The sequence below is a fragment of the Meles meles genome, chromosome 5, assembly GCF_922984935.1.
Source record: "Meles meles chromosome 5, mMelMel3.1 paternal haplotype, whole genome shotgun sequence".
Classification (NCBI taxonomy): domain Eukaryota; kingdom Metazoa; phylum Chordata; class Mammalia; order Carnivora; family Mustelidae; genus Meles; species Meles meles.
In genome coordinates this window covers 30291319-30317649 of record NC_060070.1, presented here as the reverse complement: position 1 = coordinate 30317649, position 26331 = coordinate 30291319, and the positions used below count along the sequence as shown (strand labels likewise).

Genomic DNA, 26331 nt, shown 5'->3' with positions numbered 1-26331 from the left:
GCAGAGAGAGAGGAGGAAGCAGGCTCCCCGCGGAGCAGAGAGTCCGACGCGGGGCTCGATCCCAGGACCCTGAGATCATGACCTGAGCCGAAGGCAGCGGCTTAATCCACTGAGCCACCCAGGCGCCCCATTTTTAAGATTTTTTTTTTAAAGAGAGAGTCACAAGGAGATAGGGAACTCAAGCAGGGGGAGTGGGAGAGGGAGAAGCAGGATTCCTGCTGAGCAGGGAGCTGGATTGGGGCTTGATTCCAGGACCCTGACCTGACCTGATCATAACCGGAGCCGCAGGCAGCAGCTTAACAACTGAGCCACCCAGGCGCCCCATCTTGCTTCTATTTTTGTCTCTAGCATTAGCACAGTGCCTAGCATGGGGCAGCTCATTATGGATTGTATGTATGCCATTTATTTGTGTCTATCTTGGATTTCTTTCTGAATCTAAATGATGTTATATATATGTTAATGTAGTCTTATCTAAATACAAATGCTGACAGCAGTTGGGCACATCAAATTGGCTTTTTCATCATTGGTATTTTTTTCTGGGAAGAACAGTGAAATGATCCAGTTGCATTTCAGTTTTAGGGGGTACATTTACTCCCTCTTTTGCAAGAGCTACCTGGGTTAGTCTTGAAGTTAATCAGCCTAACACAGAGGCAGAGATTTGATATTGCTACTTAGAAAGGGCACAAGAAAACAAACAAACAAAAAAGATATTTTGTCCTTCAGGAAGTGTTTTCTTATGAAATTAGCTTCTCTCTCTCCACGAAGCAGAAACTCAATTTGTAACCTATTCTTGAAAATCTATAGGAATGGCAGACACTATCTTTAAATGAAGTTGTTTTGGGTGCATATAATTAAATGGCCCTTTTTTTGAAAATTAAGAACATGGCAAATTTGGATTTTCCTATGCATCTACTGAAAGTTAGTTTCTCAAGAAAATGCTATGAGTCATTTTTATAAATTCATTCTTTTTGCACCACAAATAGTCTAAATCTTAAAATGTATAAAAATTTAATCCTATCAAAATTTAAATTAAACATTTCTTGATTAAAACAATATTTGAAATTACCTTTGTTTTGCAAGGTGCAGTGATTAGAATAATGAGCCAAATATCCATTTAAAATACTTTCAACTTGAAGAGATTGTTTGTTTAAGAAACTGATAAAACACACAGTTGTCATTAGATCAATATTTGCCTGATATACTCTGTATTTATTCCACTTATTCTTATATAGCTGTTCATAATTTGGAGACTTGCTTTTAAAGACTGAGAAAATCAATCTTAGTATTTAACAGATGTTTTTAGAAAGTGAAACAGCCACATCATTAATTTCATATTTCTAATAATTGCTCATGAGTATTTTTTTCTAATTCTTGTGGCTGGCAATTTAGTATCATTGAGGTTATCAAAATGATATCCTTAACAGTTCCTGAAATGGTTTAAACCTCCCTCAGAGTCATGTTTGACATAAATGAACACATTTTGGAATTCTATAGCATTCAGTTGAGAGAATAAGATGTTATGTTTATCGCAGATTCCTTTTTTTAATAAAGTTGGGTATAAAAAAGATACATCAGACCACTATGTTTGAAAACATCTAGTCATGACATGTAATTGTCAAACTGTGTTTTAGGTAAACACAGCATGTCTTTATAACCAAATGACTTCTGGGAGTGTCATCCTCTAGAACTGAGCTGCCTGCTAAGGACAGTGCTCAAGACAGAAAGCAAGCATATTAGTGCCTTTCCAAATGAGCCCCATTCTTAGTGAGCACTGCTGTAATTTTATGTAATAGCTCAGGGCTTCATTTGCAGGAAGCAGGCACCATGTTAATTAACAGAACAATGCTTGCAGAAAAGCTTTAAGATACTGCTTGATTAATCACTTATTCCTTTTGATGCCCCTGTTTAGAAAATAATTCTCTATGTCCCCTGATGCAGAAGATGTCCTGGCTGGTTGTAGACATCCCAAAGGGGCAGTCTTCAAGACTACTGTGTCATCCAAGCATGTTTTTAAACTCACCTGGTAATCTTGGGGCCTGATTCTTACTTCTGATTAGGTTTATGTATGAGAAGTTGGATAATTTATAGTTTAACCTCAGAGAAATTAGAAATGACTCAGGTGAACATGAGTTTACCTAGAATTCAAAACAAATAACTGCTACTTTTAATTAGAAATTCAAATTTGCCTTTGGTCCATTAATTCTGTTGTTTATAAGCACAACACATAATACTTAGGTATCAAGCATGAGTAACATTGTGCTTCATTTATTTTTATGTCATGCCGAAGAATAATAATTGTAACTTCTTTTCTACCTAACAGAGTATTTTCATACAATATAAAAATATAAAGAAGAAAGGTAAACTTTTCTATGATCTCATTATTTCTCTCTGTAAGTATTTATGAAGTTAGACAGCTTTAGATACAGTAAAATTAAAACTAGGGGATAAACTACATTCTATTTTATACTGAAACAACGTGTATCTTAAGGTTCATAATTGAAATTTATTCAGTTGTTAAAAGTAAGGTGGATCTATTATATTAACTCGAAAGGGCATATTCCTAAGGTTTGTTGTGTTTTTTTAAAGCAAATTGTAGTAGATCACATTTTTGATTAAAAGAATAAAAATAAATACAGTATCTATATGTGTCCTTTTAGATCTATATAAAAATAAACACAGTATCTATGTGTATGCATCTTTTTAGATATATGTTGTTGAGAATAATTACCTCTTAGGAAGTTTGGAGCACAGATGGTGCACTCTAAAATATTTTACTGGATGTAATGCTGTACTATTGTAAAAGGAATATATTATTTTGTAATGTGAATATGTAAATTTTAATATCCATCTTTACGTGTCAATAAATATACCTCTGGACAATAATTTTAATAGTGTTACAATATATTCAGTTATTTAAGTATAATGTAATTTACTTAACTTTGAGGAACCTTTAGGTTGCTGTATTGTTGTAAAAATATAAACTGCATTATAATGCACATATTTGTAAATAAATCTATGTGCACTTGTCTTTTTATTTCCATGAAGTAAATTCTCCAAGTAAAATTAGAGTGTCCCAGTTTGTGTTTGCCACATATTTCCAGAATGTTCTCCAGAATAGTTGTACCAATTATTTCCAGTACCCAACTGTGGATGTTAGCATGCCATTACTGACCTACATCTGGTGAGGAAATTAGGATTTTTCTTACATAGAAATTTTACTGATTCTCTCTCACCTCTGGATCAGGAAAGTTAATGCATGTTATTAAAAAATGAAGGTTGTCTTTTCAATATTAAAAAAAAATAATAATTATTTATTTGAGAGAGAGCACAAGCAGGGGAAAAGGCACTGGAGAGCAAGAATCAGACTGAGTAGGGAGAATCTACTGAGTAGGGAGCCCAACTCAGGACTTGATCACAGAACCCTGGGATCATGACCTGAGCCAAAAGCAAACACTTAACTGACTGAGCCTCTCAGATATCCCTCAGTGATCTTTATTTTATAGAGTACTCTGCATTATCGTAACATAGGTGGAGGTAATCTCTAAAATAGATGCCTAATTAATGTTTTTAAGCATGCTGTATGTAGCAGCAGTTTATGTTAGCTTAAATTATCATGGTTAGTAGAAAAAATAGAATCTTTGAAATTTGATAAGCTTGGGTTCAGACCTCAGGTTTTTCCTTCACTGGGTTGATTTAAACCTCAGCTCCTTGGGATCTATTACTTCTATTACTAGATTATTAAAGAAAATTAAATTAAATAGTATCTGTAAAGTTTCTACCACCATGCCATTTGGTAGTTGTTATAGAAACCAATCCTTTGACCAAATAACTTCTTTGTGAAATATTCATTTCCTTTCTGATTTAAGAAAAAAGGAGGCAAAATTATCCATAAAGTTAAAAACAGATCTGACCAGCTAAAGTTATAGCAGATGTGCTTATTACTCTGGTTTTTGATAACTGTTTTGAAACTTCACTCTTAACTTATGATCAAGGATAGTCCTTGTGATTCAGCTAATTTCAAAGAATAATGAAATTAAAGTAAACTTCACTATTCTTTACATGATGGGTATGTGCAAAACCTTTGTACTGGTTTCCTTGGGAGCAGAAGTAGGTGCAAATGCCTATGTATAAAATGTGTTGAATTTTTGTTCAGCACTTAACATAAAATGATTCTTATATTTGCAGTTATTTTTCCTTCAAAATGCAACCAAATGTGACTCTTCCTTTGGGCCTATATTGAAATGGAGAGAAAGGAAAGAGAAGACAGTAAAGGATATACAGTTGTGTAAGAGAGAAATGGAGAGAGTTAAGATCTGGAATGCAAAGTAGCAGAAGAAATATCACCTGATGCCCCAAACTCTGGAAACACTGGTGTCTACTCAAGTTTATAGCCTTGTACTGAGGTTCCTTGGACATACTCGGGCATCATTAGTAGGATTTGAGTCAATGCGTACTTTATAAGACTCCTTTCTATGAGACCCCCCAAATCTAGCTCATAAGCAAAAACCTCAAGGATCAAGTTGAACACATTCTGAATGTGTTTTAATTTGAATTTCTTTTCTTTCTTTCTTTCTTTTTTGTTACAAATTTTATCAAATGTCTGTGTTTTAACAAACAAGGAAAGAATACTGTCTCATCATTCCTTATATGGTTTTTTGTTTCTTCTGGTGATTTTTTTTTAATGTCTTTTAAAGCATTTTTAACATCCTTTTGCTGCTAATTTCTCTGTGGAATTGTTATTCCTTCTGGCTTTTCCCTGAGTTCCTGCCATATATCACCCTCCGTTCTTCCTTTGGCTGCAGCTGTTCAGTTGTCAAATCCAGTAGGTGAAGATTATCCAACTATTTTCTCTCCTGAGTAAAGTTACATCCCCCTCACTTCCTGTTCTTTGCCTCCTTTGAATTAATTTCCTGAATGGCAGGGGGATTCAGTTAAAAAAAAAATGTTGTAATGAAAGTTTTTTATGTCCTGGTTTGTGATTTATAATTTGTTTGATCAAGTATAAAACTCAAAAGTTTAAATGTCAAGAGTTAACTGATACTGCTTAATCGGTCATTTCCAATTTTGATGTCAGTCTATTAACCTGCTGACTAAAAGGGCATCGTAGAGTATTAGTTTGCATTTGGTTTTAGAGTCCTCTATGATTTCTTCCTTAATAATGTTCACAGCAGTGTACCATTACAGTTTTTTGCTTCAGTTCACATTCTGATTGTCCCTCAACCTGTGTAATTCACAGTGGGAACGGTAGTGTTGATTCAGACAAAATTTTGATCCATGCATTTTGGCAGGCATTGTGTATACTTCTGTATCATGTCACAGTTGCCCCATTTTGTGTTTTGGTACGTGGAACCAGTTGACAATACTATACAGGTATCTTAGCAGTTATCCAAAAATTTCCTACCGTATTAAATGTCTTTCTACAAAGAATTAAGTGTCTTAATATTTAGAAATAATAATGATATATTTGGTAAATTTATTTAATATAACAGATCCTTTTAGTGTTTTCATATGTATAATTGTATATCGCATGTTTTTACACATATTTTCAGATTTTTTAAAATATGTATCACAACTCTGTGGGGAGATAAAAAAAAACATAATCGTATTTTGCCCAGAGGCAAACCAAAGCCTAAGGCTGTATTATTCATGATTCTTCTAATTCCAGTTGTCTAAAATTCCTTTAGTTGAGAGCAAAAAGGAAGCACATTGGTCTTCTAGCTTGTAACGTACAGGATAACCGTCTTCAATGACCTTTGGATTCAGGTGCACAAAGAGAGTCATAAACAGGTTCCTCTCCATCTCTCACTCCCTCTTTGTTTATATTGGCTTCATTCTCAGGCAACAATGCAGAGGTGGCATCAAGGTTCACAACCATGAGTATAAAACTCCAAGAGAAAGAATGTACCTTTTTCCCAAATGGCTCCCTCAAAAAGCCTTGTCACCTGGCTATGCCTGAAACAGTGCTTGTTACCAGGTCTGGAACACTTGGAGCTAAGATACTGGGTCAGGGAATGGACTGAGGGGAAGAGGTTCTGCTTCAATAGAAGAGATCGTTTCTCGAAGAAGAGAAACAATAGATTCCCTCAAAGATGTTGCATGACTTAATTGGAGTCCTATTTTTGGTCTTCAGCTCCATGTTATTCTTTTAGTCTTCCATTTAGATCAGTTCTAAGATGAAATGATATATACTCAACATTAGGGAAATCCTTTAATATTTATCCAGTAAAAGGACAAACATATTCTAATGTCTGAAAGGAGATGTTAAGAATCTCAGAATGTGAACAAAGGATAATCTTAAAAAAAAAAATTGTGAGAATTCTGATTGACCTTTTCCCCTGATCTCACCATTCCTTCCAACTTTTGTTTTCTTAGCTTTTTCCCACTCCTTTGTTTTTTGAAGCTATGGATATTAATAGAAAACTCTTTCAAATGATGGCTAATTTTGACCATAGTTGGTACTACTGCAGATAAAACTAAATACCCCCATATTGACCTGCATATGCCATTATTAAGAATTTTGGTTTACTTGTTTGTTCCACTCACCTATGACGAATACCCCAAGGGTCTAAATCATCTTTGATTTCTCAGTTGTATTGCTCAAGCTTTATAATTGTGTTTGCTGTCAGTAACACAATAATAACATTAATAAATGCTGTTGAATGAGTGAATCAAACTGTAAAGCACTTGGAGACAAATGAAAAGAGAGTTTGAAGAGTATATATTCATATGGGAGAAGAGATTCAAGAGACCTAAGAATGAGTAAACAAAGGCATTTCTTCATGGTACTAAAACAATAATTAGTTAAATCAATGTATTTTCCAGTGTAGAAAATAATAATGTTAACTAAAACAGTGAAGAGATGGAAAGTCTTCAAATTAGGGACCTAGGGTATACTGTAAAATATGAGTATGCAAATCAATCCTTATTGTTTTCCTCAAAGATTTTTGTGTCATCTAAACTGATATGAACTGCTAACATACTTGAGAGTCTCACTCTTCTCTATAAATTAAGACATAAAGAGCTTTACAGTTTTTTACACTTTTGTAAATTTATCCAATTCAATCTTCACAACTCTATGAGGTAGATTATTATTCTATTTATTTTAAAGATGAAGAAATGACACTAAGAAAGATAACATGACTTCCCATAATGGCTATTAAGTTATAGAATTAAAGTACTAAGTCCCATTAGCTTTCTATGAAAATTTTATTTTTTCACATTTCTGTGAGAAGTTACTATTACAATTTTTTATAGATTAATAAGCACAATACAAAAAAATACAATAAGAACATGTAAAGTTATAAAGGGTATATATGAATATGATTGATGTGCATATCTGTTGTTTTATTTTTCCAGAAATGTCTTTATTAATTTCTTCCCTATACTTCAAGTCATGCTTAAAATAGATCATTACTACAATTTGATTTTTGGTTTGAGTAAATGATATATAAAGTTTTAGGTTCTTAATTTTTATAGGCATTTGGATTTAGTATTTACGTGAACATTTAAACTTATGAACCCAAATTTCTGGTGTATTTTTGGTTTGCATATTTCTAGATCTCAAATTAGAAATAATTAGTCTATTAACATAGAAATCAATTTTACTTCATCATATTGAAAGGAGAAAATATAAACAATGTTGATGAATATAAATTTTTAAGTGCAAGAAACTAATTGAGCTCTGAATATCAAAATAATTGGATATATTGGAGACCAGCTGGAAGGACAAAGAATACTTCCCCTTGATATTGACTCTTCTCTAGATCAATAGTAGTTCCAAATGTAGTAAAAAGCAGACGAGATTTAACAGGGCCTAAATTATTAAGGCTAGTGCCTTATTGCTAGAGAGTTCATTAACAATCCCATCAATACAGCGTTCTTCATGGACGTTAGTAAGAGCTTCATGGAACATTTTAAAAGAGAATGAGATATCTCAAAGGACTGATCTTAGTTGAAAAAATTTAATTAGGTAAGAATAATTACATTAGTTAAATGAAACTTTTAATTGAAAACTTGTTGGCATTTTCTAACCTGCTTCACAGCTTTCCCTAATCATTTATATTTAAGAAGTAAAGAGTTTCTCTACATGGCATTTGAGAAACATCTAAACATCCGGGAATTGTATATAAAAGTTTAAAGGAATTTAGAACGTGTAGCAGTAAAAAAAAAAAAATAAATAAAAAAAAAAAAAGGATTTTCTGCTTGGGAAATGGTGTATTTTAAGGATATATTTAGGAAAGAAAGAAAATTATATAGAAATGTTCATGGTAAATCCATATGATTATTGGAAATAATGCAAAATAGTCATCTCCTGAAGCTTTCACAATTGTAATGTTAAAACTCCATGGACCGAATTTCAGACCTTATAATGCTCTAAAAGCTCACAGAAAAATATTGTTTGTAAAATTATTTTTGTTCCATGTCGTTAAGGAAAATGTCATGGAGCAAGAGTTCTTGCAAAATTAATGGCCAAAAATTGAATAATATAAACATCAAGGGCCAATGAAAACTCTTACTGTCAGAATTAGCATAGATCCCCTTTTAGATTGTATTTTACCAGTTGCTATTCAAAATAGGTTAATTAACTGTCATTACTTTCTGGTAGCTTTTAGCTTAAGCCAGAGAGCACTGGTTTGAAGAGACATAGACATTTATTCGAATTCACAGATTCGCAGGGACATCAAGCAAATGAATCTGTTAATCCCTCAGGGCATTACTCCTGGCCCAGACCCATTTCTTTGCAGAAACCCAGCAACACTGTAATCCAGTGCGGTCTTCATCACTTCAGCTTCAGAACGTTGCTGAAACTTGAGTTTTGTAACTCATCAATTTGGCTGTGAAGCTGAAACCCATTCTATTCTTTACTCTTCTCTTCTTTATATCTTCCCCATAAACTCTTATCCTTTTTAGCCTTCATAGGTGCTGAATGCCATACGGGTAGCTACAAAAGTTCATATTCCTTTTTTTTTTTTTTTTCATATTCCTTTTAAAGATCTCTCATCTTGCAGTTTTTGGCATCTCCCCTTATTCAGCTAATCCACAACGGAAGAATCTCTCTGGTCAGCTAAAACATGTGAGGTATAGGCATATCAGTATTCTCAGGGTGTAAGAGGACACAAAAGAAGATAAGATCCTGGGATCTTAGTGAATGAATTTGGGTAAGAGAGAAAGGGTTTTAGTTGTCCTCTGCAGAGTATTGGGAAGCCAGGATGGGCTTTAGGGTGGATACTTTAACTGTGAAGTTAAATCAAGAAAGAAAATATAATACAAGTATTAGAAGACTTTAATGGACCACACGGGAATTGGGTAGAGTATTGAGCACAGACAATGGATAAAGAAAAGTGACTTTGGTTTCCCTTATTTATTAATTCATATGAAGTATTGATACCAAAGTTTATCAAACAAGCACATGAATAATGATGGGAAGAAGAAAGATAAATTAAGATTATGATTGTATTACAAAGGCCCAAATACAATTGGAATGAAATGTAAGATTCCTAGGAAAAGGAACGTAAGCCACAAAACACCTTAAAATCCACCTGGCTCCAGCCCCTCTTCTTACAGATGAAGAACCCGAAGAGAAGAAAAAATATGAGGCAGATTCGTCTGCTGTGTAAGTGTCCGTCCAACAGCAGCCCTTCCTTTAGTAACAAATGGAAGACACCATAATACTTTACCACTTATATTTATTCTTAAATTCTAAATTTGTCAGGCAACATGTGTGTACATAGGTTTCTTTGTGTGTCTTTTTATAGGTTTGAATTGTGGCATTGTGTGCACACCACATTTTACAGGGATCACGTTGTTGTTGTTGTATGATTTCCTTCTTGCTCCATTCCCTTTCAGAACTTGGTCTGCTTTCCTGAACAGCATGAGTTCTGTTCCCTCATTTAGGGTAACAGTGGGTGCAGAAGGGTTGAAACATTATACTTTCTAAACCAGTTCCTTGTTTTGGCTCGTGGCCATCTTGAAGAGATTACGGCTCTTCTGGTGATCATCATCATCATCGTCTAACACCTGCCTATGCACCATGTGCCAGAGACTGTGCACACTGCTTTAATGTATTATCTCATGCAGTCTGTGCGGTCCACGCAGCTGCTGGTAAAGAACTCTGTTTCAGTACAAAGAGCCGGCAACAGAGAAAGCATGATGGCAGCTGCAGTGTAACTGGGAGAATTGTCTCTGACAATTGGCTCCCGACTGGGTCTGAGGGCATTTCTTCTTCAGTCCCCTCCGTTCAGTTAGCAGCCACTGCGCACCTGCTCTGAGCCGGGCAGAGTGCTGGGTGCAGTGTGCCAGCTGAATGACTGAACACCAGCCTGCCTTCCATGTGTGATCCTCACCCTTGCTCAGAGGGGTGGGTGATTCTCTGTCCCATTTCGGCTTGTGCTGACTGCACAAGGGAGCTCCAGAGGTCAGAATCCACCCTTTCTCCCCTGCCCTTAACGTCCTTAATATCTTCTAATTGAAGAATCATCTTTGTAATTGTTTTTCTCTTGGAACTATTGGGTTTTTAAAAGTGATTTTCCAACAAGGACGAAATAGGGCAGATCCTCATTTTTTGTGTCCAATTATAAAATGTGCAAACAAGGCAAGGGGGATTTAATTTTTTTTTAAATTATTTGTTTTAGATAAAGGATTGAGTCAATGAAAGGGCCAGAATTCATAAATTTAAATTCCGTTTGTTAGACCATGCTACTCTTTGTGCTGTGCACTATACTTCAGATGGGAATTCAGGAAATGAGCAAAATCTGAGACATAGGGGTTCCAGAATGGATGTGCCACCTGCCAGCTAGCATTCAGATCTCAGAGGGGACCTGCCTGCACTTATTTAATGGAAAGATAAATGTGTTCACGGAACTGTTACTATAAATTCATTTAGAAACGGGACAGAGGCTGCGCTCACATTCCTCCCAGGTCTGAGCTACTGGCAGATTTGGTTCATAGTACCTCTGGGAGGTAATACATTCGAGCTAGGTGGCAAAGTGTGATTGTTATTCAGAGCTTCCTAATACCTATTTCTTTTACAGTTCAAAGGAACTTTTGGTTTGACTTTGTCAATTTGTTGAAAAATGCTTTTATGTACTTACTATGGGCAGGGCGATGTTTGGAGTACTGTGCAGGGTATTACAAAGATAGGCATGGTAATTACCCAAAAGATGCTTGTAGTCTAGATGGAAAGAAAAGAAGTGAGGAAGCATAAACAGTTTTATTGAAACTAGAATGTGCAATGAAGAAAGAAGATACAGATCAGTGGTGCTTAGTTTGGGAGGAGTCTAGATACTTCTAGAATAAAATGAAATCTAAGAACCATCTTTTCAGAAAACTGCATGATCATTCTTCAATTTTAAATAGCTCTGCTGGAGTAAAATCGGCATACTATAAATTTCCCATATTTGAATTGTATAATTTATATGTTTTGACATATGTTTGTACCAACGAAAACATCCCTAAATCAAGATAAAAACATATATCACATCACTCTTAAGAGTGATTATATTTCGGGTGCCCAGATGGTTAAGTGTCTGCCTTTGGCTCAAGTCATGATCCTGGGGTCCTGGGATCAAGTCCCTCATTGGGCTCCCTGCTCAGTGGGGAGCCTGCTTCTCCCTTTACCTTTCTCTCTGTCTCTCATGAATAAATAAATAAAATGTTTTTTTTTTTTTAAAGAGAGAGTGATTACATTTAAATGTAAATTATTGCATACAACATTGGGTGTGTTTGGAACCCACGCCAAGAGCCCAAATATGCAAAAAGTGCTTGAGCAGAATGACACTGCCACAAATGTAACTCCACTTGGCACAACAGAGAAAATAAATCGTGAGAGGTTATGTTTCGTGTTCCCCCTGTGAAAATTCAGTGGGGGTACCCAAAACCCACACTACTTGGGGAACTTAAGAATGCTCTTCTCATTGGAAAGAAAAATAAATACTTCTGATAGCTTTTTTTTTTTCCTAAGAGAAGTCTTTAGTATTTCTGAGGGATTTTATGTACCAATATTCCCTTGTATGTCTACATGGAGTTCAGGATTGTTCATTTCTAGCTATTTGCTTCATACATCACGTAAATAAAACCCATGTTTAAATTTGTTGTAGCGCCTGTCTCTCTCAGAACTTTACAAAGGAGAAGTTTAATGATAATGATTATAGTGATCAGAACCAGAAATAACATATGCAATCAACATGGACATGCTTGGTAACAATGCTTCGTATTAAACGCTTCTGTAAATGAAATCTAAATATATAGAAACATTTTGACCATTCACAGCATCTATGATTATTCCTGCTTTTATATGTTGTGAAATGTTTCAATTATACTTAACCAAATCAAAAATATTAAACAACGGTAATTTTTGTCATTTGAAACTTTTGAGAGTATCTAATTCCCCTGAATCTTCAATTATTTAAAAATGCATAGTGGACTTTTCCAGAGCATAAAAGAAATGTAAACTGTTCAGTACTTAAAAGTCTCATCAGACTGGAGGTTACTTGAGATAGATGGAATCATACTGGGTGACTAAACTAATTTCTGTGGCAATAATTCAACCACAGAAATTAGCATTTGTCATTCTTCCACCTGTGCTCCCTGTACACACTCCATGCCTAAAAGTAATTAGACTAGGTATCAGATAACCCCAGCAATAAGTTAGGGAGATGGTTATTGCATATTTAAAATGTACATGAAGGCACTTCTCATGATCTTTTCAAGCCACCAGTCTGGGTCACTACAGTTTTATTGAAATATGTAGAACTATATCACACAATTGTAAAGGTTCGCAAAGGAAGTTTTTGGCTGACAGACATTCTTTGTAGGTTAACTAACTTATTTTGGAAAGAAAAAAAAAAGTTCCAATTCCATCTAGTCTGAGGTAGTCTCTCAAGTGTGCCCCTATTACTATCGATAGATACCTGACCTAGCAGTGAAGCATGGAAGTTTGCACTTACGTCGGTCTATACCTACCTGGTCTGCCCTTCCTTCTGAACTCTATTCCCAGGGCAAAGAAATAAGCTAGCTTTTCAATAAGAATTATCTATTTATATATAAGAGAGTAATTCTTCTTTTTTTTTTTTAAGATTTTATTTATTTATTTGACAGAGAGATCACAAGTAGGCAGAGAGAGAGAGGGGGATGCAGGCTCCTCGCTGAATAGAAAGCCCGATGTGGGGCTCGATTCCAGGACCCTGAGATCATGACCTGAGCCTAAGTCAGAGGCTTTAACCCACCGAGCCACCCAGGTGCCCCGAGAGTAATTATTCTTAAAAGAGAGAAAATAGGACAGATTTTTAAAAAATTTTTTTCCCTCTGCTTAACTTTTGTCTTTGTAATTTAGAATGTGCATGATGACAATTTTATCTAAACCTCTCATGTAGATTTTAATGACCAAATTGTACACATATTCCATTTTAATTTAACTGGTTAAATTACAGTTATGTTTAATCCTGAAGCTTTCTTTAGAAGTAGCTATGCTGTAAATGAAAAAAATCTGACTTGGGAGCCAAAGAAACTTTTATTTGTATCTCAATTCAGAGACCTACTCTTTTTGGGACCTGGGGACATAATTATCTGGTGTTCAGCAGAGCCTCCAAAAAATGAGACTTGCTGCCATCATTTATCCACCATCATTTATCCTCCATTGCCTTTCATGGTTTTGGTAGGCATAAGCTTAAGAGATGTTGTTGGTTATGATAGTTCAGATAGTGGGTCGAAGAATTAGGTCTCTCTTAAGTCTTGTTTCTAAGTCTTATTTCTGCCAGTCATGTTATGATAGTTTGGACAGTAGTTCAAAAACCTAAGCTTTGCATGAGTCTTGTTTTCTGAGTCTTCTTCTCAAGGTGACAAAACCTTGAGAAAATTACTTCAACCTTACTAAGCTTCAGTTTCCTTCTTTCTAAAAATCACAATAGTAATATCACCTAAAATATATGGTCTCGGTGGAATTAAATGAGCCAACGCAGGTAAAGAAATTGACACGGCTGTGTAGTATAGTGTAAGCATGCAATGTAGCTTGATAGTAATAATAATATTATAAAAATGATAAAGTAATTAACTTGTGTGTCTCCTGGAATTTTTTCCTCCTCTCTTCTACCCCTCCCTTTTTATTTTCCTCCTATTTTCCATCAAGAGAAAAACCTAGGCAAGGGATTATAAGTCAATATGAGAGGGTAAGAGACTTAGCAAGAGCAGCTCATTCAAATCTCTACAATTTAGAGTCGGGAGTGAGAGATGCCGCTTAAGCCTGATCTTGAAAGACATTCTAGGACCTTTCCTTTTTGAGAACAGTCTGAGCAGCAACTGCATAGAAGAAATCTACTTTCATGAAGTCATTCCTGGTTAATGTTACTTCCTGACTAACCTAGTATTGACCTAACCTGGTACATTGATGTCTTCCTTTGTTTGTGAGGTTGTGTTTATCCCTTCTCCACAATCTATACATTTCCTTACCTGGCAGCCCATTTTTATTATGTATTTACCACTTATCAAAACATGACCTAGATTAATACATTCAAATACTTACTTATATTTTGTAACTTTAAAATTATTTAATCTATTTTGCTTTATTAAACATGGAACTCTGAGCAAAAACCGGAGAATGAGCTGTGAACTCTGCATAGGTTGTCTGGCTTCAAATCCAGCCCCACCTCTACGTGCCAGTTACTGAACTGTTCTCGGCCTCAGTTTTCTACTTGGTACAAATTCAGTGGATTTTCAACTACAGATTGGTTGTGAGAATTTAAAGGGAATGATTTAAAGAGAATGTCTTCTCCATAGTAAATACTAAATGAGTGTTAAGTAATACTATTACTAGTATAAGACAGATTTTCAAGCATATGCATTCTTGTGAAAATAAGAAAAACACTTTTGAAACACAAGTTTTCTCACAACTTTTCAAAGGTGGAAAATTTTGCATATGCATGATTTTGCGAAGAAGACAGTAAAGTTGAGTCTGACAGGATAGCGAGTATAAATGGAAAATAACTCCATATTATTACATAAAACAACCAGTCTAAAAGTAGAACAAAAAATAACACTCTAAACTGATGAAAATATCATAGAGTAGTTTCAGAAGTTCTGTGTATCTCTTTATCATAAATCAACATATTTTAAACTGGAAATTCAAGAAGTAATTTGATCAGCAACTTTTTATCTACTTACAATTTTTTTCTAGTATTTATCTTCTATTTAATAAATACTATCTTTCTTTTATGATTATATTTAAAATCACAAGATCTAAATAGTTTTTTTTTAAAGATTTTATTTATTTATTTGACAGATGGAGATCACAAGTAGGCAGAGAGGCAGACAGAGAGAAAGGGAGGTGGGGAAGCTCTCAGCAGGGAGCCTGATGCCGGGCTCAGGGCTCTATCCCAGGACCCTGGGATCATGACCCAAGCCAAAGGCAGAGGATTTAACCAACTGAACCACCCAGGTGCCCCTCAAATAGTTTTATTATCAACTAGTGTGTCCTCTGATCTTGATGCTGAAACTATGTACCAAGAACAATTTTTCAAACTCTTAATTTGGCAAAATTCCTTCTTAAATTGTCATTTTAGATAAGATTACTATTCTAGGATTTTCATGTAAGTCTTATGTAAGTAAATCATGGCATATAGCAGCAATATCATATTTACATTATTTTAGTTATTTTGTGGAAATAGATAAAAATTTTCATCTTGAAAATTATCAAATGGTATTTAGCAAACTTCTGTCTTAAACTGTGGAAAATAAATAAAAAGTTTAAATTCCTTTAATTACTAACTTTCAGGAGTGATCATTGGTTTAATTTTAGTGTATTTTCTTCTCTTTAACCTACTGTTGCTATTCATATAACATGTTATATGGTGGTTAAGAATACTAGCTATGAGCAGAGAGGCTGAGTCTGGGACCTCTCCCCTTGTTAACTGTGTGACATTGCTTAGTTACTCATTGTCTCTCAAACTTGGTTTCATCATTTGTAAAATGAGAACAATAGTAGCGCTTTTATTAAACCCTTATTGTGAGAGTTAAATAAATTATGTAGTATGTTTGAAGTACCCATAAAGACATATAATGGCTTATGCTAGACATACCGCTCTGTATAATCTATTTTTACATTTAGGATCGTATCACATGCAATTTCTCATCTAACTGATTATTTTTCAAAACATGGATTTAGTGGTTATATACAATACTGTTGTGATTTTAGTGTATTTCCTTCGTTTGATCATTTGGTAGGTTTCCACTTTTTTAAAAAAATAAATCATGTATGTAGCATTTGTTCTTATCTCTAATTTGCTTAGGGCAAATTCAAGAGAGAAATTACTGGGTTAAAAAGAATGTAGATTTTTTTAAGGCTCTTTTGTGGTGCAAATTGCAAAATTGTCCTTTCTCTTCCCTCGAGTAGTGTGTGAAAGTGTTCATGACTCCATACCTTTGTTCACAGTGATATTTTTTTAAAAATGCATTTTATTTTGGAATCAAATCTGTCTTTCATATCTTGGTAACTGTTTTTGCGGCCACCCGTGTGGTATCTGAGATCTGTCTCCTGAATGTTACCTCAGGTCAAAGACAAATATCAGTCTAATCCTCAGGCTCATGACGTATGCCCGTATCAACTCCATGATTCCTAGTTTCACGCCACAGCCATCAGAGGATGCAGAAGTAGTCAGCTGGTATTTACAAAGTGAAGGTTAGGAATGCAAGTTATATTCCCCAAAGATTTATGGACTATAAAATGGCATTATTATTATGTTCTGTCATTTCATTGTGCTCTTTAGCTGTCTTCCATTTTATGTGGTAAAGCTCCTTAGGATCCATTTGCATGAAAGCAACTGTGTGTACTCATTTTGTATTGTATTGTGGCAAACGCTATAATCTACAGGGTTCCTATTCATTTTGGAATTCATTTCACAGCTCACTAATTGTGTGAATGAGAAGAGGAAATATATGCTTTTATTCCAAGGCATGCCAAGCAGATGGCCCAAAGTTCATTGCTAGCATTACAGTCAGTGTGGCCCTCGTCCGTAGGTAGTGAGCCTGGCATAGATCTGTCAGACACAATGCGAGGCTCCATTTAACACAGCACTTGAACGTCACTGAGCCTCTGGTTTGTTATGACTTACAAACATTTTATTTTTTATCATCAACTTCTAAAGTGGTCAGTCATTTGAGCAGGTGCAAACACAGTAGAATTCATATCCGTTTTACTTGAGAAGACAAAAGGAACTTTTATTCATATGGAAATTTGGGGAAAAGAAAACAGTACAGGGGATTAAGCTTAGTTTCTTAAAAAGGGATTAATACATGTATTGAGATTCAAAAACTGTAGCATCATTTCTGAGATTGAACCTTTTGAAAAATTAAGTTGAAGAAAAGATTGGGGATTATATTTAAGCTTTTTAGGTGAATCTCCTTTCAAATCTCTTTCGCTCTTCCTATGCAAGGAAATTGTTTATTTATTTTATATACAGTATGTCATTTACGTAACCATTCAAAATGTTCTCAGTTGCATTCATCCTGTGTGTGTGCATACGATGTGTGTCTATGTCTGTGTCGTGAGACAATCAAACAGAGGGGATGACAAAAAAAAATAAAACAATGAATGTCTTCACACATTTCCTACTTTAGCGGAGATACTAGGACAATATGAAACTGAGTTATCACTTCAGGAAAGGGAACGTAGGTCAAATGTTCTAATGGAGCTGATGTAGTAATTGGAACACAGCATCTTATTTAAGACAACCAGAGCACAGAACTGTTGTCTCCCTTATGTGAAGGTAAAATGAGTATATATTTGTCTCACTCCTTCAGTCCCCTTCCAAACCTCCTCCTGTGGGTTTCACTTGTTGTACTGACTCCATATTTCCTTGTTCTTGGCTTTCAGACTGATGCTGCTCTAATGTATGATGCCGTGCACGTGGTGTCTGTGGGCGTCCAGCAGTTTCCCCAGATGACAGTCAGTTCCTTACAGTGTAATAGACACAAACCCTGGCGCTTCGGGACCCGTTTTATGAGCCTAATTAAAGAGGTATGTCGGGTATGTCGGGAGAAGCACATCTGCCTAGTCTCTTTTGTCCTCAAAGTGAATGCGTTGAGATTATTTTAGTTTTCCTCACAGGTGACATTTTGCTTTTATATTTTGAATTCAACTTTCTTTCTTCCTCCATACAGGCAAAATTAACACTTCTACTAAAAAATATGGAAGAAAAGGGGGAAAAATTACATAGCAAATAAATAAATATCTTTCAAGATATCGATGATTGTGTAAACAGATGAAAATTTGTGACCTATGATTTATGACATTGTTAGTTTTCACCTCCCTGAATCTTTATAGGTATTACTTTTAATTTATGTGGAGATACAGTTTAAAGAATGTATTTTATGCAACAATTTTTAACATGAATGCCATTTGCACTCCACTGAGTCCCGCGTCTTAAAGAATTGTTATTTAGATCTATGGTTCCTAAATATAATGTCTAGTTATTGTCATTATATTAGCAGTTAACATAAAACAGAATATCTGCATTCGGAAAAGTGCCAAGTTTACTTCGTGTTGTGTAATACAATCATTCTTATGGTCACATACCATTTCTAATTAAACTGTTACGGTTATAGACCAAGAATGCCCACAGTGAGGGAAAACAAAGGCAAAATTCTGAAGATCACACACACACACACACACACACTTCCTAGTTGTCCCATCATGACTATCAACTTGGGATACGTTTCATTTGAGTATAACAGGAGTTTTTATATGAAAGTGTAACTAGGAAAATTTAATCTTTGCTAGGAAAAATCACAGGAATTATCCCCACATAAGATTTTTCTTAATGGGCTTTAAAGATACCATCAATTCAACATATAATAAATTATTCATCTCAAAAATAAAAGTGAAAATAGGGTCATGTTTAAGAATATGCCAGGTCCTTGGCAAAGAATACCCATGAGTTTTCCTTTTGTGATTTTTAATGTATTCTCAGATGGGTGAAATGACCCCCACATAAGATTTTTCTTAATGGGCTTTAAAGATACCATCAATTCAACATATAATAAATTATTCATCTCAAAAATAAAAGTGAAAATAGGGTCATATTTAAGAATATGCCAGGTCCTTGGCAAAGAATACCCATGAGTTTTCCTTTTGTGATTTTTAATGTATTCTCAGATGGGTGAAATGACACTCCCTGAGGCATATGTAGTTCTTTATGTGTTTCGCATTCTACGTTTATGTCTGGTTTAAAACTGAGCATCAGAGAGCTGCAGACATAGTGCACAGGTTCAGGTGGTTAAGGAATTGCTTTCTGAATGCAGCTCCTAAGCGTTCAGGTGTGTGTCACATGGTCCTATAACAAACAGTTGTATGAAACTCACTATTGTATTTATTGTAAGGTGTTGTCAAGGCCCTTGTCCATTAAATCACATGGTGAGCCTTTTTATGAGGACCAACAAGAGACATTTCTCTAATGTTTCAGTGCCAGGAAGAGCTGAGCTTCTCCTGCGTAGTGGTATGTCTGACATTATGGACCCTGTATATTGTGTTTATATCACACATTCCTTATTGGTTTGGTTGCTATGTAGTTCAGAATTAGATTTGTGATTGTATTTTATTGGTTGTACATTCTTACCCAATAAACATTTCTTTATGCTGCCTCTATCCCAGATTGTTGTTTTTAACTATTCTCTACTTCTGCTTCTGTACTTCTTGATCAAATTGACTATTTTTGTACTAAGATGCATTTTTGTCAAACACCTAAAAGTATTCTCATTGGAAAAGGATAGGTTAAATATCTTTTTCTTCCTTATTGGAGACCACTTAACACATGTTTAAATTCAGTGATGACATGTTGAATATGTATATAGACATGTATTATAATTGTTTCTGTTTTATTTGTAATTTATTAGCCTAAAACTATTTTAGAATCCCTATACATAAGTATAGAAATACATGGAGCCTAACTAGTGTAGTCATAATGATATCCATTTGTAGTCCTTATTGAAAGGTTACCCACAATCTATTTGGTTTCATTTCTTTGGATCTTGGTGTATATTCTTTTGAACATTATAGCTGTGAGTATATGTAACATTACTTGAAATTTTTCATATGTAACTTTTTTTCCAAGCTATTTCCAAATGGCAAATAATGGAAAACATTTTTTTCTATATAGCCAGCAGAATGAGAAAACTTTCTGTATTAAAAACAAACAAACAAACAAACAAAAACAAAACAAAACAAAAAAACCTCAGTAATTTGCTCACCTGTGATGGGTTTAACTCATTATGTAATTAGATTATTACATTTCACTTCCTTCTACATGGAAAGCTCCTTTTACAGGAAGTATTGCTTGACATGAATAATTTTGATGTATTTCTCCCAGTCCCACTTAAGGGAAAATAAAGTAATAAGTTAATTATTCTAAGAGGAAAGTGTATAATTGAAGTTGTATAACATAGGTTTTCCTAAATTCAGTTTCTTTCTTTATCTTATAAATAAAATAAGTTTATGTTCATATTAATATGAAGTTAGGAGTGATACTTTATAACAGTAATTCTATTTGCAATCTCTAGTGAGATATTCACTATCTCATGTATTATAATAAGTAACTAAATTATTCTGTTTGCAAAAGAGCTTTACTATTTAAAACAATCTTCAAATTTCTCATAAAATTTATTCATAGAAAATGCATTATTTAAAATGAAAATTTATAATAAGTTTTATACTGAGACTAAGGCAACATCTATAGAAAAAAATCTTCCAAAGTTTAAAAAAGGAAAAAAAAAGTCTTAAAAATCAGTAGTGATAAATTTATGAGAAGTAATGGAAATAATTTTTTGTATTTTTTGTGTGAAAAAAATGTTTTATCTTCCTTTACTTGTTTGTGAATCCTATTTATTTATTTATATATTTTCCTATAGGCACATTGGGAAGGTCTCACAGGCAGAATAACTTTCAACAAAACCAATGGCTTACGAACAGATTTTGATTTGGATGTGATCAGCCTCAAGGAAGAAGGTTTGGAAAAGGTACTTGAGACATTCATCTTACTTACTTTAATTATTAAATGCAACAGATCCTAATGAAGAAATAGGGAAATAGTTCCTCTTGTAGCCACATTTCATTAACATTTAACTTTATTGAATAACTCTTAAAATACATACTTGATTCATTATGTTGAATATAATAATTGAGGATTAGCATTCAAGGATAAAAAGTGTCCTAAGACAAATAAGTATTTTATTTTCTCACCAAGTTTTTCTTATGCTTTGAAATGCATGTAATCTTTATTAGTCTTGAAATTTAATATACTAATTAAAAATATTTATACTTATGTTTGCATAGGCTTTCCTGTTTGGAGCATTAAGATAAATTAAATATAGAAGCATTATTTCCATTACTGGGTCATATTCAAATGAAATGTCTCACTTAATGTACACAAAGTAAATTAGGTATATACATAAATACATTACACTGGTCTATCTTATTTGATTCTATTCCTAGGGTAAAGTCAGACAATGATTACAGAATTTGGGTATATGCTTCCTTTAGAAATATTTTAGTGTAAGTTGTTTATATCTGTAATATATGCATTAATGTGTTTTTTTCTGATAGAGTCATTGAAAGTTTATTGAAAAGATATTTTGGTAAGAACTTAAGAAAAAAATTGGGACACCCCAAAAAAATTGGGGTGGCTCAGTTGGTTAAGTGACTGCCTTTGGCTCAGGTCATAATCTTGGGGTCCTGGGATCAAGGCCCACATCGGGCTCTCCACTTAGCAGCAAATCTACTTCTCCTTCTCCTTGTGTGATCTCTCTTGCTTTCACTCTCTCTAATATAAATAAATAAAATCCTTAAAAAAGGGTGCCTGGGTGACTCAATCAGTTAGACATCTGCCTTCAGCTCAGATCATGATCCCAGAATTCACGGATTGAGTCCCACATGGGGCTCCCACTGAGAGTCTGATTCTCACTCTGCCCTTCACTCAGCTCGTGCTCTCTCTCTCTCGTGCTATCTCTCACAGATAAATAATAAAATAAAATCTTTAAAAAAATACTTTTTTAAAAAAGAAAGAACTTAAGAAAAAATTATATTTGAGATAATATTGTTTTCAAGATAGTAAGGTGTTTTATGTTTCATTTATCTATTAAACATGAAGCATTACTTACAAATGGAAACTGAAGAAGGAAATTGAATCTGAAGAAGGGCTCTTTTAACCTAAAAAACAATAACATATTTGAATGTTGATTCAAATAATTTTAGAAACAGAAAACATACATTTTTTTTAAAGATTTTATTTATTTATTTGACAGAGAGAGATCACAAGTAGGCAGTGAGGCAGGCAGAGAGATAGGGAGAAGCAGGCTCCTAGCTGAGCAGAGAGCCTGATGCGGGGCTCGATCCCAGGACTCTGGGATCATGACCTGAGCCGAAGGCAGAGGCTTAACCCACTGAGCCATCCAGGTGCCCCAGAAAACATACATTTTTGATAATGTTACCAAGATAGGAAGAAATACATCATGGCTAACTGATGACTAAAGTTGACAGGAATATTACCTCTGCCTACTGAGAGTTTCAGATTGTACCCTTTGAAAGACCATGCAAAGTCAGGAATCTTTCATAACAAACTGCAAAACAAATATTCATGAGGCAGTCACTTTCTAACTGCCTGGCTCCCACAATGAGAATATTATTCTATACCCAAGACTGGAATTGATAATGGTGTGGTTTCATCAGCTCCTATGGGTTTTATTCCAATATTTCCTGGAGATGTTGTTATCTTATTTATTTATTTATTTATTTATTTTTTGAAGTTTGCAAGTCACTAGGATGCACTCTGGCCATTGTTAGTATTTCAACACATCAATAGAGAAATGGCAATGTCTTTCTTGTTACTGTGGCCCCTGTAAAGGAAACAATAGAAAACCTTTCTCTAGGCAATAGTGGGGATTATAGAAAGACCCTGAATATAATGGTTACAAAGTACATGGGGTCATCAACCAGAGTGATAAGCAAGGTACAACAATGTGAGTTATACTGTTGCCTTGAGATTTCAAAAATAGTTTATATATGCCTCTGAAATTTGAAATTTTGTTTTGATAAATTAATTACACACAATCTTTATCTTCAAGGGGTTTTTATAGAGAGTGATCAGATAACACACTAATGGAAACTGCTTCAAGCTTTAAAAGAGCTATAAAAGAGCATTTCTGAAAAAGGATATAATTAAGTAGAGTCACGGTATATGAGGTGCCTAGAACTACCCTTTGAATAATGGAGAAGTATTGATTGGTAGAGATTAAGTCATTGCAGAAAAAGGTAGCAATATGGGGAAAGACATAGCTACTGTTTGATTTGATCATTTTATACACACACACACACACACACAGAGACACACTCACAGAAGTAGGAGACAGAGATAAAGTGCTAGATTTAAGTCATAAAGTGAACATGATGTAGAGATATTTGCAATGTATTAGTATATAATATGAATTCGAAGAGAGAATAGCCTGGAGGTCTATGGGATGTGTGGAAAGATATTGTAGTTTGGAATAATTTTAATATGGAGTCATGAATATCAAACTATTCTGGTTGGGAGTGAGAGATGAATAAACGGTGACAGAGGCAGTAACTGAATCTTCAGCAGCGTTGTTAGTTCAAGGAAGAGCAGAGCATTGGGATTGTGCTTTTAAGGAGTAATGAAGGAACCAGGTGATAAAAGTAGAAGCCAGTGATAAAGGCATCAGTCAAAGGCTGGTGAAGAAATTAGTGAGGAAAATTGTCATCAGAAAGAAATTGGAGGGGCGCCTGGGTAGCTCAGTCCATTAAGTGTCTGCCTTCGGCTTAGGTCATGATCCCAGAAACCTGGGATCAAGACCCGCATCCAGCTCCCTGGTCAATGGGAAGCCTGGTTCTTCATCTCGCTCTGCTGCTCCCCTGTTGTGCTCTCTTTCTCTGTCAAATAAATACATAAAATCTTAAAAAAGAAAAAAGAAAGAAAGAAAGAAAACAAACAAAAAAAAAGAAGTAAATTGGAACAAATATATAGAGGCACATAAAGTGCTGAGGTTGGGTGAAGGTAAATTAGAAAAAAGGGGAATTAAAAGCTCAAATCAAATGATTCAAGGATCTTCAGAAATTAGTATATAAGGGAATGCCTGGGTGGCTCAGTCAGTTAAGCGTCCAACTCTTGATTTCTTCTCAGGTCATGATCTCAGCATTGTGAGATCCAACCCCGCATGGCGCTCTGCACTGGGCAGCAAGTCTACTTCAGATTCTTTCTCTCTCCCTCCCTCTTCTTCTGTCCCTCCCTATGCCTCATCGCATTCTCTAACTCAATAATAATAATAATAATAATAATAATAATAAATAATAATATGTAAGTCACTAAAAGAGGGCAGTTGAATTTAGTTTAGTTGGCTCTTAAGAATAATGGGAATTTTTTGGCAATGCCATTGTGACAGATTTGACTTTGAGTAGTGGGAATAAAGTGCTTCTAAGTAGCAAAATGTACTCATTTTTTAAAATCCAGTAGAATGGTTAGCAGATCCAGGTATGGATTCAGACCAAATTGGACTCAAATCCTTGCTCTGCCACTTACTATTTATGGACAACTTTCCTACCTTCTCTAACACACAGTGTATTCAGCTGCATCAGGCAGTGATAGCAGTATCTAATTCATGAAGACTAATGAGTCTTGCCAACTTTACTTTTACTTTGTTCTCAAAAATGTAGCTACCAACCCAGAGATGTAAAAACAGAGCTCCGACCTTGATAGGTAGAGTTCACAGTTTGGAAGGCTCAACCAATACCGATCCAAGAGACTTAAATTACAATTCCAAATCTGTCACAAGTGTGTGAACTTCACCCTTCCACCCAAGTTCTCTGTGCCAAATTCCTCATCTCAAAAAATGTAGAGTGCAAAGGACTTTCCTCTGGAACAGGCAAAAGTGAGAATATCATGGCCTTTAAGAGAACCTAGAGATACAATCTTTATAGATGTCAAGGCTAAGAATTTGAGTATCCTCAATTCTATTTTATCAGGACAAGGTGAGGAAAATGAAAAAAATGTGTAAAGTGATAGTTTTATCCATTACTTCTCATGCCTACTACCTTTTCCTTGCTTTATCATGGTCATCTTTGTCCAGCACACTTCGTTTATTCACTTGATCCTCTAACAAATATAGAATGAACCTCTATTTTGTGCCCTTAGGAAGGTTATACTCTATTGAAGGAAACCTGCCAATAATAAATGGATGCACAAATGTACAATATAGGATTAGGCAATAGTAAGTCCTAAAAAGAAAGATGACCTGTTTATATGTTCAGGGAAAGGAGTTTGGGGTTGGAATGAGACTATGAACCCATCTTTCCCACTTAGCACCCAGAGATCATATTGAATCTTTTCCATTCTATCTTGACAAGAACCTTGGTTGGAATGCAGCCCATTTAGCCATTGTCCAAGAAGGGTTACTAATACTGCAGACACAGCCAGTCACATCTGTCCAAAAAAGCCCTCCAGGCTGTGGCAGCGCTTTCTCTTGAGCAGAGGGGGAGAAATAATGGGGTGGGGTGAACTGTAGGTGCCATTCCAGATTTTGTCTTCCTTAGGCAACAGGACAGTTTGTTTTTCAGTACTACAGACTAGGAATAAGAAAATAAGAATACATGGTTTTGGGGCACCTGGGTGGCTCAGTGGGTTAAAGCCTCTGCCTTCAGCTCAGGTCATGATCCCAAGGTCTGGGATCGAGCCCCGCATCGGGCTCTCTGCTCGGCAGGGAGCCTGCTTCCTCCTCTCTCTCTGCCTGCCTCTCTGCCTACTTGTGATCTCTGTCAAATAAATGAAACAAATCTTTAAAAAAAAAAAAAAGAATATGTGGTTTTCCCAGCTTCAATTCTTCTGTTCAGTTCGAAGACCATATTTTGTATTCTACTTCCAAAATATCTCTCCACATCCATTGTTGTAATTGTAGCTAGGGTACCTTTCACCTGAACATCTGTATTGGAGCCCCAACAGAACCTGTCTGTTCTATTCCCCCTTACAATTCATTCCCCAGATGTCAGCAGCCAGACCAGTGTCTTTTAAAACAAATCAATCCATGTTATTGCTCTGTTTAAATCCTTTCACTTATTCGCAGTGTATTTTCATTCAAATCCAAACATGATGTACAAAGTATTGCCTCCCTTCCCCCTCAACTCTCACTACCATCTCAGATGTTTTCTATTCTTTTTTTTTTTTAAAGATTTTATTTATGTATTTGATAGACAGAGATCACAAGTAGTCAGAGAGGCAGGCAGTGAGAGAGGAGGAAGCAGGCTCCTCGCAGAGCAGAGAGCCTGATGTGGGGCTCGATCCCAGGACC

At 35.1% G+C, this 26331-nt stretch overlaps 1 protein-coding gene across 5 annotated transcripts in view; it reads left to right on the top strand.

Annotated features, from left to right (window-relative positions):
- Positions 1-26331, top strand: part of GRIK2 (glutamate ionotropic receptor kainate type subunit 2) — a 657055-nt gene that overhangs the window by 379601 nt on the left and 251123 nt on the right. For all 5 annotated transcript variants that reach the window (XM_046006541.1, XM_046006542.1, XM_046006543.1 and 2 more), the window contains exons 8-9: positions 17861-18004; positions 20890-20997. In XM_046006541.1, coding sequence (XP_045862497.1) covers positions 17861-18004; positions 20890-20997 — 252 coding nt within the window. The remainder of the gene's footprint in view (positions 1-17860; positions 18005-20889; positions 20998-26331) is intronic.